The sequence below is a fragment of the Girardinichthys multiradiatus genome, chromosome 24 (assembly GCF_021462225.1).
Source record: "Girardinichthys multiradiatus isolate DD_20200921_A chromosome 24, DD_fGirMul_XY1, whole genome shotgun sequence".
Classification (NCBI taxonomy): domain Eukaryota; kingdom Metazoa; phylum Chordata; class Actinopteri; order Cyprinodontiformes; family Goodeidae; genus Girardinichthys; species Girardinichthys multiradiatus.
The window spans coordinates 26,525,082-26,538,607 of NC_061816.1; the positions used below are offsets into that span (position 1 = coordinate 26,525,082).

General features: G+C 41.7%; 1 protein-coding gene across 3 annotated transcripts; it reads right to left on the bottom strand.

Moving 5' to 3' along the window:
- Positions 1-944: 944 nt before the first annotated feature.
- Positions 945-13,526, bottom strand: ccdc14 (coiled-coil domain containing 14). Of its 3 annotated transcripts, XM_047355608.1 has the most exons (13): positions 13,273-13,526; positions 13,128-13,171; positions 12,974-13,049; positions 12,614-12,686; positions 10,338-10,439; positions 9,937-10,041; positions 8,211-8,678; positions 8,004-8,100; positions 7,839-7,906; positions 3,861-4,004; positions 3,267-3,369; positions 1,672-1,795; positions 1,336-1,575 (listed from the first exon to the last, which is right to left on the bottom strand). In XM_047355608.1, the coding sequence occupies exons 1-13, from the start codon at positions 13,294-13,296 to the stop codon at positions 1,474-1,476; spliced, it is 1,530 nt and encodes a 509-aa protein (XP_047211564.1). In that variant the 5' UTR covers positions 13,297-13,526; the 3' UTR covers positions 1,336-1,473. The 3 variants fall into 3 exon arrangements, with proteins under 3 accessions (XP_047211563.1, XP_047211562.1, XP_047211564.1); XM_047355607.1 differs by lacking the exon at positions 1,672-1,795 and having other exon boundaries at positions 945-1,575; positions 10,338-10,430; positions 13,273-13,519; XM_047355606.1 differs by lacking the exon at positions 1,672-1,795 and having other exon boundaries at positions 945-1,575; positions 13,273-13,517.

Sequence of the window (13,526 nt, forward strand, 5' to 3'; positions counted from 1 at the left end):
CCTGGAATTGTTTTATTTTGTTTTATGTCTAATAATGAAGGACATTTTGAATGCTGTCTTTAGTGTGAAAGTCTTCTTACTGAGCATGTACTCACACCTACCTGGTGCCAAAGCTGGGCAAGCTCTGCACTGGTGGCAACTGTCTAATAAGCACACCAGGAAGATAAGTTCTTAGAACCATTCAAATAATTTCTAGAAACGTCATTCTTATACCAGGCATGTTCTGAAAAATAACCTGCAAGTTCCAGGAAGTTCTCTCCAAATTTTATTCAATACCGGGTTACGATTCACATCACGGTACAATCCAGGCTGCAGAAAGATTCTTCAAAATCCCGCAAAAGCAACCTGTAAAGTTATCTGAGCACCCTGTTGGTTCCCGTAACGTCTACAAAGGTACCCTGCAAGTAACCTGTAAGTTCCAGGAATTACCCTACAGGTTTCGGTAAATGACCTGTACATTCTGGGAACATTATGAATTCCAGGAATTATCAGGTAACAGGACAGGTCTAGGTCCCCCAAAAGATTTCTGTACTTCCTAAAGTACCCTGAAAGCACCAAAAAGTAACCTGAAGGTTCCAGAAACCTAGAAGTATCCACAAGGCTACAAGTCACATCATGATACCATCCACGTCCCCAAAAACACCCTGCAAATTCTTGGAAGCAACTTGTAGGTCCCTGAACCTTCTGTCAAAATAAACTGAACTCCAGGAATGATCCGTCATGTTTCAGTAAGTAATCTGCAAGTTCTGGGAATATGAAGTCTATATTTCGGACCCTGTAAGGATCCTGAAACGTCCAGAAAGTAATATGAAGGTTCCTGTAAAAAGTACGTACATGGTTACAAGTCGCGTCATGATGCCGCCCAGGTCTGGATGTACCCTGAAGCTCACCTAGTGAGCTGAGATCAGAGGTGAAAGGTTGGTTTGAAAAACTTCTTAAAAGAATAAGGTACAAAAAATGCTTTATTTGATTTTTTTCATTTTACTACACTGCTTGTAAAAAAGGTCAAACTCTAGGCTGTACAGATGGTAACAACATGGAGGCTGTCGGGTCAAGCTAATGTTGGATCATTTCTTCAGATCCAGTTGAATGGTTTTCTGCAGACTGGCTATGCTGGCATCCAGAGCTGCTAGGCCGTCTCTGAATGCTGCTTCATCTCTGGTGTTAAGAGTTGACTCGGACTTCATGCTCCAGCTGGACGACACAGATTCCACGTCACAGTGGGATGTGGAGTTCAACAGCTGCCGCCCACATGGCAGGACATCCCGTGAGCTGGACTGGTTGGGATGGTGATCTTGGTGACGAGTTAATGTCTCAGCAGGTTTGTCGCCTTGTTCAGGTCTGATGGGATAATGTGATGATCCGTCGTCTCTCCGCTCAGATGTGTTTTTGTCTCGTTCTGCAGTCACCCGCACAGTCTCAGTGTGTGTGGGCTCCACCTGGCTCAGGGACATCAGGTACGCCTTGATGCAGTCAGTGGAGGCTACTGCTGGATCCCGAAGGCCAAAATACTGCCTTGTGAGGGACAATGAACACTCCGTGTCCTGGTAATCTGATGGATGGTGTCTCTGACGTCTGACAGACAGAAAGCAGGAAGATAAGAAACATCAGCAGCTGCAGCGCTACACAGAGACGAGTCTGTGGAGTAGTTCTAAGCAGACATTATCTTACCTCCAAAATCAATCCAGAGAGAGTACCGTATGCTAATGTAGTGTGAGGCTTACTCCCAGTGATATGAACCCCTTTAGAACCTGGGCTTTTTGCAGACGTTTCACAATCTGAACAGATCTTCATCCTGACATTAAAATGAGTTTGAATAATCATTTATCCTGCAGATGATGCTCCTGAATTCCTAAAGAGACAAAGTCTACAACCCAGAATGTAATCTTTATTTAGATGTTCAGCAAATGATCTGACCAAGCAGTTCCTGAGCTGAGTGTCAGACAAACTAAGAAAAACTCAGAACCATTGAAGAAATCTGACCCAATTGGATTTAACAAGCCAGGCCAATTTGGGAGATTTCTGTTTCATGTGCTTTATTTTTTCAGCCTAATCTCCTTTAAAGTTCCAGTAAGCTTCATTTTGATTCCCTTTCCTTTATACAATTCGGTTCTGAAGTCCAAGTGAGACATTAAGAGACCAGAGAGAGCTTTGAGTGTGCATGGACTCCACACATACATCCACACAGCCAAGTAGTCTATGCCTGATTATGTTTTGCCCTTAAACCATAGGCCAAAAGAAAAAGTAAAAAAAACACACCACTCTTGAACAAAAACGGACTGTTGATGGGCTCAGCCTATCACCGATGGTGGGAAAATTCCTCCAATCACCCAACCGTAGTTTATTCCTCCATTTTGTCTCAACCAATCTTCTCCCTTTGACCAAAGTCAAGTATTTAGAACTCCAAATTAGAAATAAAACCTAACATTTCAAATTCTCTCTCAGAGAGACCGAGTGATTGAACTAGATAGTTAAACCTTTATTCGCTAATAACAATATTACCATTTATTCCCAGAAAAATTTGTATTAAATAGTTACAGGTTTGTTTGTTTTGATTTTCCTTTACTTTATAAATCATTGAAATGGATTATTGTGAATCCTGCCTGGTACCTCTAGGTTGTTAATGACTAGTTTCAGTGTGATCATTAAACTTTCATTGAAGTGTCAAGATTCTGAAAATCTAAATATTTTCATCAGTGTACAAATGTCATCCCTTTCAGCATGTAAACAGCTGAAAAACTAAGAACAACTGACCTTCAGACTGATTTGAAACGGATTGCTTTCATGAAATTGATTGGAATATTTAATACATTAATATCATTTAGTAGCTTTAAAATTACATTTTTTAACACAAATCTGCCTTTGTCTTTGTCGTACTGTGTTTTCAAGTTATAAAACTTGAATAAATATCTTTACAAATAACACTTCAGGAATATTATTACTGACTGGTTGATAAATATTTCAGTCTGATATTTCAGATATTTTGTAGTTGATAAAATAAAGCTTTAGCAGATGACTCAGCAACCTTTACAAGACATTTTTACCTTTGGTCCAGCTAAAACTAAACTTGTTTAGAGCCACAAAAGCAACATGACATCCAAACAAAATACCTTATTTTAAGAACAGCTATCACAGAAAATTAGTTTGGAATTTTTTAATAAAAGAACAACTATCTTTTTTTTTTTGGTTTAATACACCTTCCTCAATGGGACAATCATTTTTATAGAAAATGTCAAATAGTTTGCAACACCTCCACCTAGACTTACCTTCTAAGGTTTTCCATTTCCTTCAGTTGTTGCTGAGCAACCGAGGCTAGCTCGCTCTTCTCTCGCTCGCTTTCCAGCAGCCTGTTTCTAGCAGCCACCAACTCTACAGACACAGTAAATCAAATGCTGCTTGACAGAACACACTCCATCTGTGTAACTTCAGGAAACAAAACATTTTAGAAATCCAGCTTGAGCTTCATTGAACACATGCTTATTTTGCAATAAAATAAAAACTATTTGGTCTATATTCCCATCCCATATTTAACAGTAAGAGACTCTTAGCTGCTATGTTCCCCTAAGCAATAACACAATTATGATCTAATAACATGAGCAAAATCTTTCAAACTTTGACTGAAACTGCAAATTAGGGTGCCTCCCTCCTTCTTTAGGGGGCGCTATAGTGCATCAGTTGCCTCTCACCCTGTCCCCAGCACCTTCCTTAGTTATTTGGATGTAATCCCAGCCTTTACCTCACCGCTGTCTCACTGTCCTACACCACCCTCACATATTTTTTGGCTTCAGATGATGAATAAAAAGGTGTCTCCACAACACCATATTGTCTTGTTATGGAACTTGATTGCAGTAAATCTGAACCTGTCTTCATGAGTGCCTTCTCTGCCTCAGTGTCCCTCAGCTGGCTCTGTGTGTCCTGAAGAGCTTTCCGTAGTTCTGTGAGGTCATTCTGGAGTTCCTGAAGTCTAAATTGAGCGATGACCAGCTCCTTTTGTAGACTTGGTTCTGTAGGGAGAACAGGAAACTGTTGTGGTCACTTCATTTACCGGTCGGAGGTTGAGTCATGTCGGTAACCAGGTGGGTCACACGGTGCCGTGAAAACGTGTTTAGTTTCTTCTGATTCTAAACTAAATCATTAAACAAATGTTAACATCATTGAAAACTTGAGTAAATACAAAATCCAGTTTCCAAACAATTATTAAATTCATTCAAATAAACAAGTTATGCAACCTGCAAGGCCCGGTGGGAAGCAGTGTTTGGCTCCAAAACCAAGGAGCTGCTTGTCAAGCATTTGTGATACCTTGCAGTTAAATCAAAAGACCATCATTTACCATTTAATCTTTTGCATAAGTGTGGAGGAATTACGAACTAATGGCCGGATTTTTCTCTCCAAGGATGCTCTGCCAGAGAGCAGCAAGTCGCCCGGTCCTGAATCATTATACTGTCACTGTTTCTGACTGGTGCCAAGAGGCTTAGATGTTGTTATAACTCTCTACAGACTGATAGATGTCAGTGAGTTTTTTTCTTCTTACGCCATGATATGTTCCTAACCCTCAAGCCTACTTCATGTTGTCAGACAGGTTCTTTTTAAGTGATGTGTTTATTCTGTAGGTCTGGCAGTGATCAGGCCTGGATATGGTTGGTGAGATTGATCCAAGAATATACACTGGTCAAAAAAAATAAAACGAACACTTAAACAACACAATATAACTCCAAGTAAATCAAACTTGTGTGAAATCAAACTGTCCACTTAGGAAGCAACACTGATTGACAATTAATTTCACATCTTGTTGTTCAAATGGAAAAGACATCAGGAGGAAATATTTGGTGATTATCAAGACACTCAATAAAGGAGTGGTTCTGCAGGTGGGGACCACAGACCACTTCTCAGTACCTCTGCTTTCTGGCTGATGTTTTGGTCACTTTTGAATGTTGGTGGTGCTTTCACACTCGTGGTAGCATGAGACGGACTCTACAACCCACACAAGTGGCTGAGGTAGTGCAGCTCATCCAGGATGGCACATCAATGTGAGCTGTGGCAAGAAGGTTTGCTGTGTCTGTCAGCGTAGTGTCCAGAGCCTGGAGGCGCTACCAGGAGACAGGCCAGTACACCAGGAGACATGGAGGAGGCCGTAGGAGGACAACCCAGCAGCAGGACCGCTACCTCCACCTTTATGCAAGGAGGAACAGGAGGAGCACTGCCAGAACCCTGCAAAATGACCTCCAGCAGGCCACAAATGTGCATGTGTCTGCACAAACGGTTAGAAACCGACTCCATGAGGATGGTATGAGGGCCCGACGTCCACAAATGGGGGTTGTGGTCACAGTCCAACACCGTGCAGGACGCTTGGTATTTGCCAGAGAACACCAGGATTGGTAAATTCATCACTGGCGCCCTGTGGTCTTCACAGATGAAAGCAGGTTCAAACTGAGCACATGTGACAGACATGATGGAGTCTGGAGACACCGTGGAGAGAGATCTGCTGCCTGCAACATCCTTCAGCATGACTGGTTTGGCAGTGGGTCAGTAATGGTGTGGGGTGGCATTTCTTTGGTGGATGCTTTAGTCCAGGTCTGGGAGGAGATCCTTCAGGAGACCATCCACCGTCTCATCAGGAGCATGTCCAGGCGTTGTAGGGAGGTCATACAGACACGTGGAGGTCACACACAATACTGAGCCTCATTTTGACTTGTTTTAAGGACATTACATCAAAGTTGGATCAGCCTCTAGTGTGTTTTTACACGTTCATTTTGTGTGTGACTCCAAATCCAGGCCTCCATTGGTTCATAAATTTGATTTCCATTGATGATTTTTGTGTGATTTTGTCGTCAGAACATTTAACTTTGTACAGAACAAAGTATTCAATGAGAATATTTCATTCATTCAGATCTAAGATGTTATTTGACTGTTTCCTTTATTTTTTTGAGCAGTATATTATCAAAGTTAATTTAGAATTAAACAAGGGAGATAATTAGTATGAAGCTCATAATTATTCATACCCCATAACTACTTCAGGTTAATACACTATTTTCATTTGACCAACATGTCTCTTCTGACGAAGTAATATTAATGTTTTGGAGCAGCTGGCTTAACTTGAAGAATTGTGGAGGGACCTAAAGATTAGGGTGATGGCATGTGGGCCTTCCAACCTCAAAGACTTGGAGCTCATCACCAAAGATAAATCATCAAGGTATCAGAGAAAACATGGAAAAAGCTGCTTAGCTGTTACAGTTTGATTACTGTAATGGCAATAAGGATTTTACTGTTTATTATTGAGAAAGGTACAAATCATTTTTGACATGTCCTTTTTTAATTAAAATGTAGGTTAAACATGTTTTAATTGATCTTCCTCTTGAGTTCTAGTCAAGGCATTCTGAGTTTCAGGTTCAGAAGGAGTTAACAGGGCAATCACACTAATGAGGTCGTTGGGGACAATCCAACTACAGGCACTTAAAAGGTCAGCTAAAGTGCTCCACTTTACATTGTCACATTACAGCCACCTACTTCAGGGCATTTTATTGAGATTTGATTTTGTAGTCCAACATAAAATAGTGCATAATAATGCTGAAGAGGATAAAATAATGCATGGTTTTCAAAATGTTTTACAAATAAACAACAAAAATAAAACGTATTAACGCTCCGTTTCTGATACCCCTTAATAAGATTCCACCCCACCAACCGCCTTCAGATGTTATCTAATCACCTAACCAGAGTCCAGTTCAGTGTAGATGAATGCTCAGAGGTTAATTAGAGAACAAACAGCATCATGAAGACCAAGGAACCCAGCAGACAGATCAGGGAGAAGGTTGTTGAGATGTTTAAAGCAGCGTTAGGTCCTAGAAAAACATATCAAGCTTTGAACATCTCAGAGCTGTGTTCAATCCATCATCTGAAGATGGAGACTGGATGGACCAACTGCAGACCTACCAAGACATGGAAGTCCACCTAAACTGACAAGCTGGGCAAGGAGAGCATGAATCAGAAAAGCAGCTGATAGGTCCATGGTGACACCGGAGGAGCTGCAGAGATCCACAGCTCACTCCACCAATCCGGCCTTAAAACAAAAGTGACCATGCTGCATAATTATTGAGCGAAATCCAAAAGACGTTCTGTTTGCACTTTGCCACAATTCATGTAGGAAACACAGGAAACACAAGGAAGAAAGTGCTCTGGTCAGATGACAGCAAACTTGAACTTTTTAGCCTAAACACAAAGCAGAATGTGTGGTTTAACAGTAGCACCCTGAACACCCCATCGGCACCAGGAAACATGGTGGTGGCAGCATCATTCTGTGCGGAGGCTTTTTTTAGCAGGGACAGGGAAGCTAGTGAGAGTTGATGAGAAGACGGATGGAGTTAAATCCAGAACAATCCTGGAAGAAAACCTGTGAGAGACTGCAGAAGACCTGAGCCTGGGGTGGAGGTTCTCCTTCCAGCAGGACAATCACCCTAGGCATACAGCCAGAGCTACAATGGAATGGTTTAAATTAAAGCAGATTCATGTGTTAAGATGGCCTGGACCTAAATTTGTTTAAGAATCCACAGGGAATCCCGTCTAATCGGACTGAGCTGGAGCTGTTTTACAAAGAAGACAGCTGCTGGTTCTACAATGTACTGACTTTGTGAGGGTGAACAATAAAGCACGTCATTTTCAGATTTGTTTTTTAATCTTAAAAACCATGTACCATATCCTTCCCATCATGCACTACTTTGTGTTATTCATGTACATAAAATCCCAGTGAACCAGATTGACGTTTGTGGTTTTAAAGTGAAAAAATTAGGAAAAAGTTAAGGATACTTTTGGAGGGTTCTGTACACATGAACACACACAGACTTTACCTTCTGAGTAAAGAAGTATCTCCTGTTTCTGAGGTTCCTCCTCCTTCTCATGCTGATTTTTCACACACCTGAAACACAGACACACACTTAGTGTGACGTGTTGATCCAGGCAGAGGCTTTCTGAAGCCATCAGTGTGTAGAACATGGAGGGCAACGGCGGCTTACCTGCACAACTGAGGGTTCTGACCGACAGCTGCAGTCTGAACGTCTGAACCACCAAGGGTCTGCTCCAGACGGCTAAGCAGCCTTTCTGCTACGTTGCCTGCACACACACACACACACGGAAACACACATTTCAGGAGATGAAGAGCAGCTGATACCGGTACCTCTGGGATTCTAAGCTGAAAGACCAATCAGATATTATCCAAGCACCTTGTCCAGCGATCAGAGCTCTGAGTTCCTCCAGCAGGTTCTTAACAGTCTCTACTCTGGTTCCTCCCATGCAACAGCTCTCCTCCCTGCTCCATGAGTCCGGTCCAGGCTCCAGCTGCACACATGGCTCCTTCAGGGTACAGCTTTGTTCATGGTCAGTATCTCTCATAGGAACCGATTCATCCTTTCCATCACATGCTGCCCTACAGGACGTACGTGGCGCTTCAGAAGCAGAACGGGAGTGGTTCTGATTGTGCAGCAACACAGAGTTGGACCTCTGTGACGGAGGGACAGTGGTGGACAGGTTATGAAATGTTTGATGACTTGCAGACAGAGACGGTGACTGAAGAGGCAGAGTTGGTTTCTGAGGAGGATGCAGCTTCACTCCAGTGTGTGCAGGTGGAGGAGAGAATTTTTGGGCTGCTGCTGCTAAACTGGCTGGTTGGTGCCGTTCTGAACTGTGAAGGTCTGAAGGTTGAGAATCAGAACAAAGATGGCAGCATTAACAAACAGAGGTATATCTGTGCAGGTCAATGTATAAGAATATCATTCAAATGTTTACTGTAATTTGGGAATTCATATCAAAAGACAATATTTTATACAGTTGAAGCCAGATTTTCATCCACATAAGCTTTTGTTTCTCTCTGTCTGACATTTAATCAGATTAAACGTTTCCTGTTTTAGGTCAGTTAGGATTACCAGAGTTAGTTAATGCCAGAAATACGTTTTTCCTTTTTCAAATTGTGTAATTTAAAAAAACCAAGAAGGCTGTGTCTTTAAACAATAAGAGGTACGGCCAGATGATGATGTCATGGCTTTGTAAGCTTCTGATAGGTTAATTCACAACATCACAGTTAAACACCTGGATATATTTTGGAGCAACACCACGAACTGCTTTCTTGTGTGTCAAGATATCAAGGAGAGAAATGAGGACCCCCACAAATGAAATGAAATAAAATCAGCATCTCCACACAGCTTGTCAGCAGAAGTAAGCATGAAGTGCTCTAAAATGTCCTGCTAGATGGCTGCATTGGCTGTGGACTTCATAAAACCCAGTGGACCAATACCAGCAGATGACATGACACCCCAAATCCTCACAGAGTGTGAAAACCTCTCACTCAACGTCAAGAAAAGAGGATTCTGGGTCTCTCCACACTTCTTCCAGACTCTTGGACTTTGATGTTCTGGATATGTCTGTGTGTGGGGGGTTCTTGAAGCCCTCACTCCAGCTGGAGTCCACACATTGTAAATTGTTCCCCAAAATCTTACATGGGCTTTGTTTGTTTTGTAAATATCTCTGCTGCTTTGTGCACCTTTTTCCTTCCACTCAACTTTCCATCAATATGCTTACCTACAGCCTCATTATTTTGTAGGCTACAACTTAGCATTTCTGTGTTAAAAATCCTTTACTGTTCTTATGTTATACTCTAATTTTCTAAGAAACTGAATTTTGGGTTTTAGCTGTAAGCCACATCCATTAAAATTCAATAACTTCATGAAACTGAAATCACTGCTTGAAAAAGAACCCTCTGTGTGAATCTATATAATATATGGAGTTTCACTTCTTAAACTGAACTACTGGAATAAATGTACTTTTTAGGCTGATATTGGGATTCATTGAGATGCAACTGAAAACCCTTACAATTAAATACAAAGATGGACTTATTCCCACATTCATTCCCAGTCTGTTGCCATCAGGGATTTAATGAGCTCATTAAACACTCACCACCAACTTTTGTGGGCACTTTCCTGGCGACCATCTTTCCCTGTGAGGTGGATGCTCTTGATTTGGCCACTCCACCCTTCATAGTTCTGGAAAGCCCTGGGGAGGCTTACACACACACACACACACGTGTCTTTTTCAGAAATTAATACTGAAAATTGTGACATGCATTTGTATTCAACAGAGATCTACAGCTCAGGCGGGACAATCTGTCCACTTCACTATCACTTATGGACTCTACAAATATTGGAGGAGTAATAGGAAGAAAGCCCTTGCTGAGTGCTGATTTCAGTGGGACTGAATACAGATGCATGCCACACCTTTCAGATTTTTTCATATGTAAAATCCTGAGTCTATCTGTGTTGGTCTATCACCTAAAACGTGTTTCTAAACACACCAAGTACCTGGTTTTGTTGGTAATTTCTTAAGGGTCTTCTTTCCTTGGAAAGTGGAGGGTCTTGGTTTGGTTGTTACTCTCTTAGAGGTTTTCTGAAGACCTGTTGATGCTTAAACACACAGGTCATCTCACTGTTTTTGTGCTCAAACTTTATGTTGTGTTCAGATTATTATGTAGAGTGATTCTTACAGCCTTTATGCTCTATGTTTTTTGCAACAACATGATGGGATAAGTTCATGTCAGTAAAGTCATTCATAGCATCAGTACAGGTCAAGCTGTGAAAGCATCCAACAGAAATCCCTTTAGAAATCGAATCAGCAGACTGGTTACTATAAAATGCAGGCAGATGGGCTAAAATCATCGTCTTATCCAGTTAGCAATGGTTACCTTCCAAAAAGATGCGCCCATCATCACTTTGTATCAAAATAGCTTTAGAAGCAGGACACTGCTGATGATTAGAGGTTCAACAACAGAGAAGAGGGTTTTCAGAACTACCAAGAAGATCCAGAAAGCTCCAGGGATGTCTTCTGAGGAGGATGCTCAAAGAAATACTGCCACCAGAGCAGAGCTTGTTAGATATCGGCAACAGGTGGGTATGAGTGCCTCTGCAATCACAGTCACTAGAAGACTGAAGTCAGGGTATCTGCAGGACATGTTAGGATGGGTAGCAGAAATCATGTGGATCGTTGTTTTCTCTGATGAATGCTCCATCTGATAGTTTGGGCCATCTGGAGAAGACGCTGTGAGAGCTACAGAGCAGTTAAAAATTGTTTCCCTCCTGAAACATTTCTCCTGTTTTTGCTCTCTGGTCAAACTATAGACAAGTTATAATATCAAAGGTCATCTCAGCAGATCCAAAATAGTTTTCAAACAAGGATCATTTAATAAGGGAAACACTTTGATGATCCCAAAGGCTTCTGGGAAAATATTTTGTGGACTGATGAGATAAAAGTGGACCTGTTTTGGAAGGTTGTGTCTGGTGTGAAACTAACGCAGCATTCCAGAAAAAGAACATCATACCTACAGGAGAATAAGTTTGTGACCGTAAGCTCAAAACACGATTCGGTTCTGTAGCAGGACAATAATCCAAAGCACATCAGCAAGTCCATCTTTGAATACACCCACCACCTACCCCTAACCTTAGGGGGTAATTCCTTTTCCACATATGGCCAGCTTGTTTTTTCCCTAAACAAATTAAAGCATTTAAAATCTGCTTTTTGTATTGAGTCTGGTTACGTTTGTCTGATTTAAAACTTGTTTAATGAACCGGAAACCTGTAAGGTGGCTTTTCACAGAACCTTTAGCAGTCACGAGTTGCTTCCTCCCAAATCTGCCCGTGATCACTGCTGAGCAACTTCTTCCAACAACACTGGAACAATCTGGTGATGATTTGCGAATTTTCCAGCAGGTCACAAGGCAGAAGAGATAAAGTCTCTCAAATATTTGTTTCTTTTGTGCTCGTTATTTTTTTTGACTATTGTAATTCTTTACTATCAGGATGTCCACAAAATGCAGTTAAAAACCTTCAGCTGATTCAAAATGCTGCAGCAAGAGTTCTGATGAAAATTAAAAAGAGAGATCATATTTCTCCTATTTTAGCTTCCCTTCATTGGCTCCCTGTTAAATCCAGAATAGAATTTAAAATTCTCCTCCTCACATATAAAGCCCTTAATGATCTAGCTCCATCATACATCAGAGATCTGATTGGTCCATATGTTCCTAACAGAGCACTTTGTTCTCAGACTGCAGGTTTACTGGTGGTTCCTAGAGTCTCTAGAAGTAGAATGGGAGGCAGATCCTTTAGTTATCAGGCTCCTCTCCTGTGGAACCAGCTCCCAGTTTTAGTCCGTGAGGCAGACACCCTGTCTGCTTTTAAGGCTGGGCTTAAAACTTTCCTTTTTGATAAAGCTTATAGTTAGAGTGGCTTAGTTTATCCTGAACTATCTCTGTAGTTATGCTGCTATAGACTTAGGCTGCTGGAGGACTGCTTAAGACGGAGCGCTACAGGAGATCCTTCCTGCCCACAGCCATCAGCATCTACATCAGACTCTCCTGATCTGAATCCCAGCGAGAACCTGTGGTCTGTTCTCAAAGAGCAGAGAGAAACAGACACCGACAACTTTTATGTGTCACCATCAGTCAGGATGTGGTGTGATTCTGGATGTACATGTAAAAAGAGGCCCAGCAGTTCTTCAGCTCAAACAGACACAAAGATAGAAGATAAAAGTGCCGATTTAGTTTTTTTTCATCTTTGAGTCCAGTTAGTAAGGAAACTCATCTGACCTGCCTCGTCTGCCTGAAGAATGCCACTCAGCAAAGCAGCACACTGGTCCAAACCCCTGTGTAGACTGGTGACCTGATGGTAGAACACAGACATGATCAACCAATCAGCTGCCAGTTCCAAATCCATGTTACAATGTTATAACATCTCGAGGTCAGAAACTCTTAGCCAACTGAAATCTGGGAAATGCAGAGGATTTACTACACAGACTTGTATTGTCAACTCAGAACATGTGCACTGAGTTTAGGGACTCCATGAGGAGATAAACACCAAATCTGGTTATGGGCTAGGATCATCGACTCAGCATCAACATTAGAGTCAGACATCATGTTCACTGTGTGAAATTCTCAGATGATCATTACCTTGTCCTCAGAGTCTGTGGAGTACAAAGAGTAATCAGGCTGAGGCCAGGGTGGAGGTCCTGGATCTGGAGGCGCTCTGAACACAGAACAAATACAACATAACGATACAGCAGAGATGATTCCTTTAAAATGAGCTCTGACAGTTCAGACTCACCGGCTTCCTTTAACTTTCCCTGTCAGTCTTCCTGATGTCACTACCTGTCGGTTATAATGAGAAGAACACACTTAGATGTAGTGTAGAAAGATAGTCTTCACCACAAGCTTCACACTAACAGCTTATAAAACACCGGAAGTCATACTTTATCTCTGGCTTTTCCACTCATGGTTCCCCACAGCTTCGGTCAGTCTTTGAGAAGAACAGCCCGACAACCAAGTGCTCATGTCTCTAAGCATACAAGAGGAAAAACAACTTTGAAACAAGTCTCTTCCGCTTGATACACGACTTATAACTGACCAATGGCGTGATGGTGCGTTCAGGTTCTACTCGAAAGTCAGACAATTTAGAATTCCAACCTCGAGAAATGAACTAAAGCGACACATGAAGATGGAATTC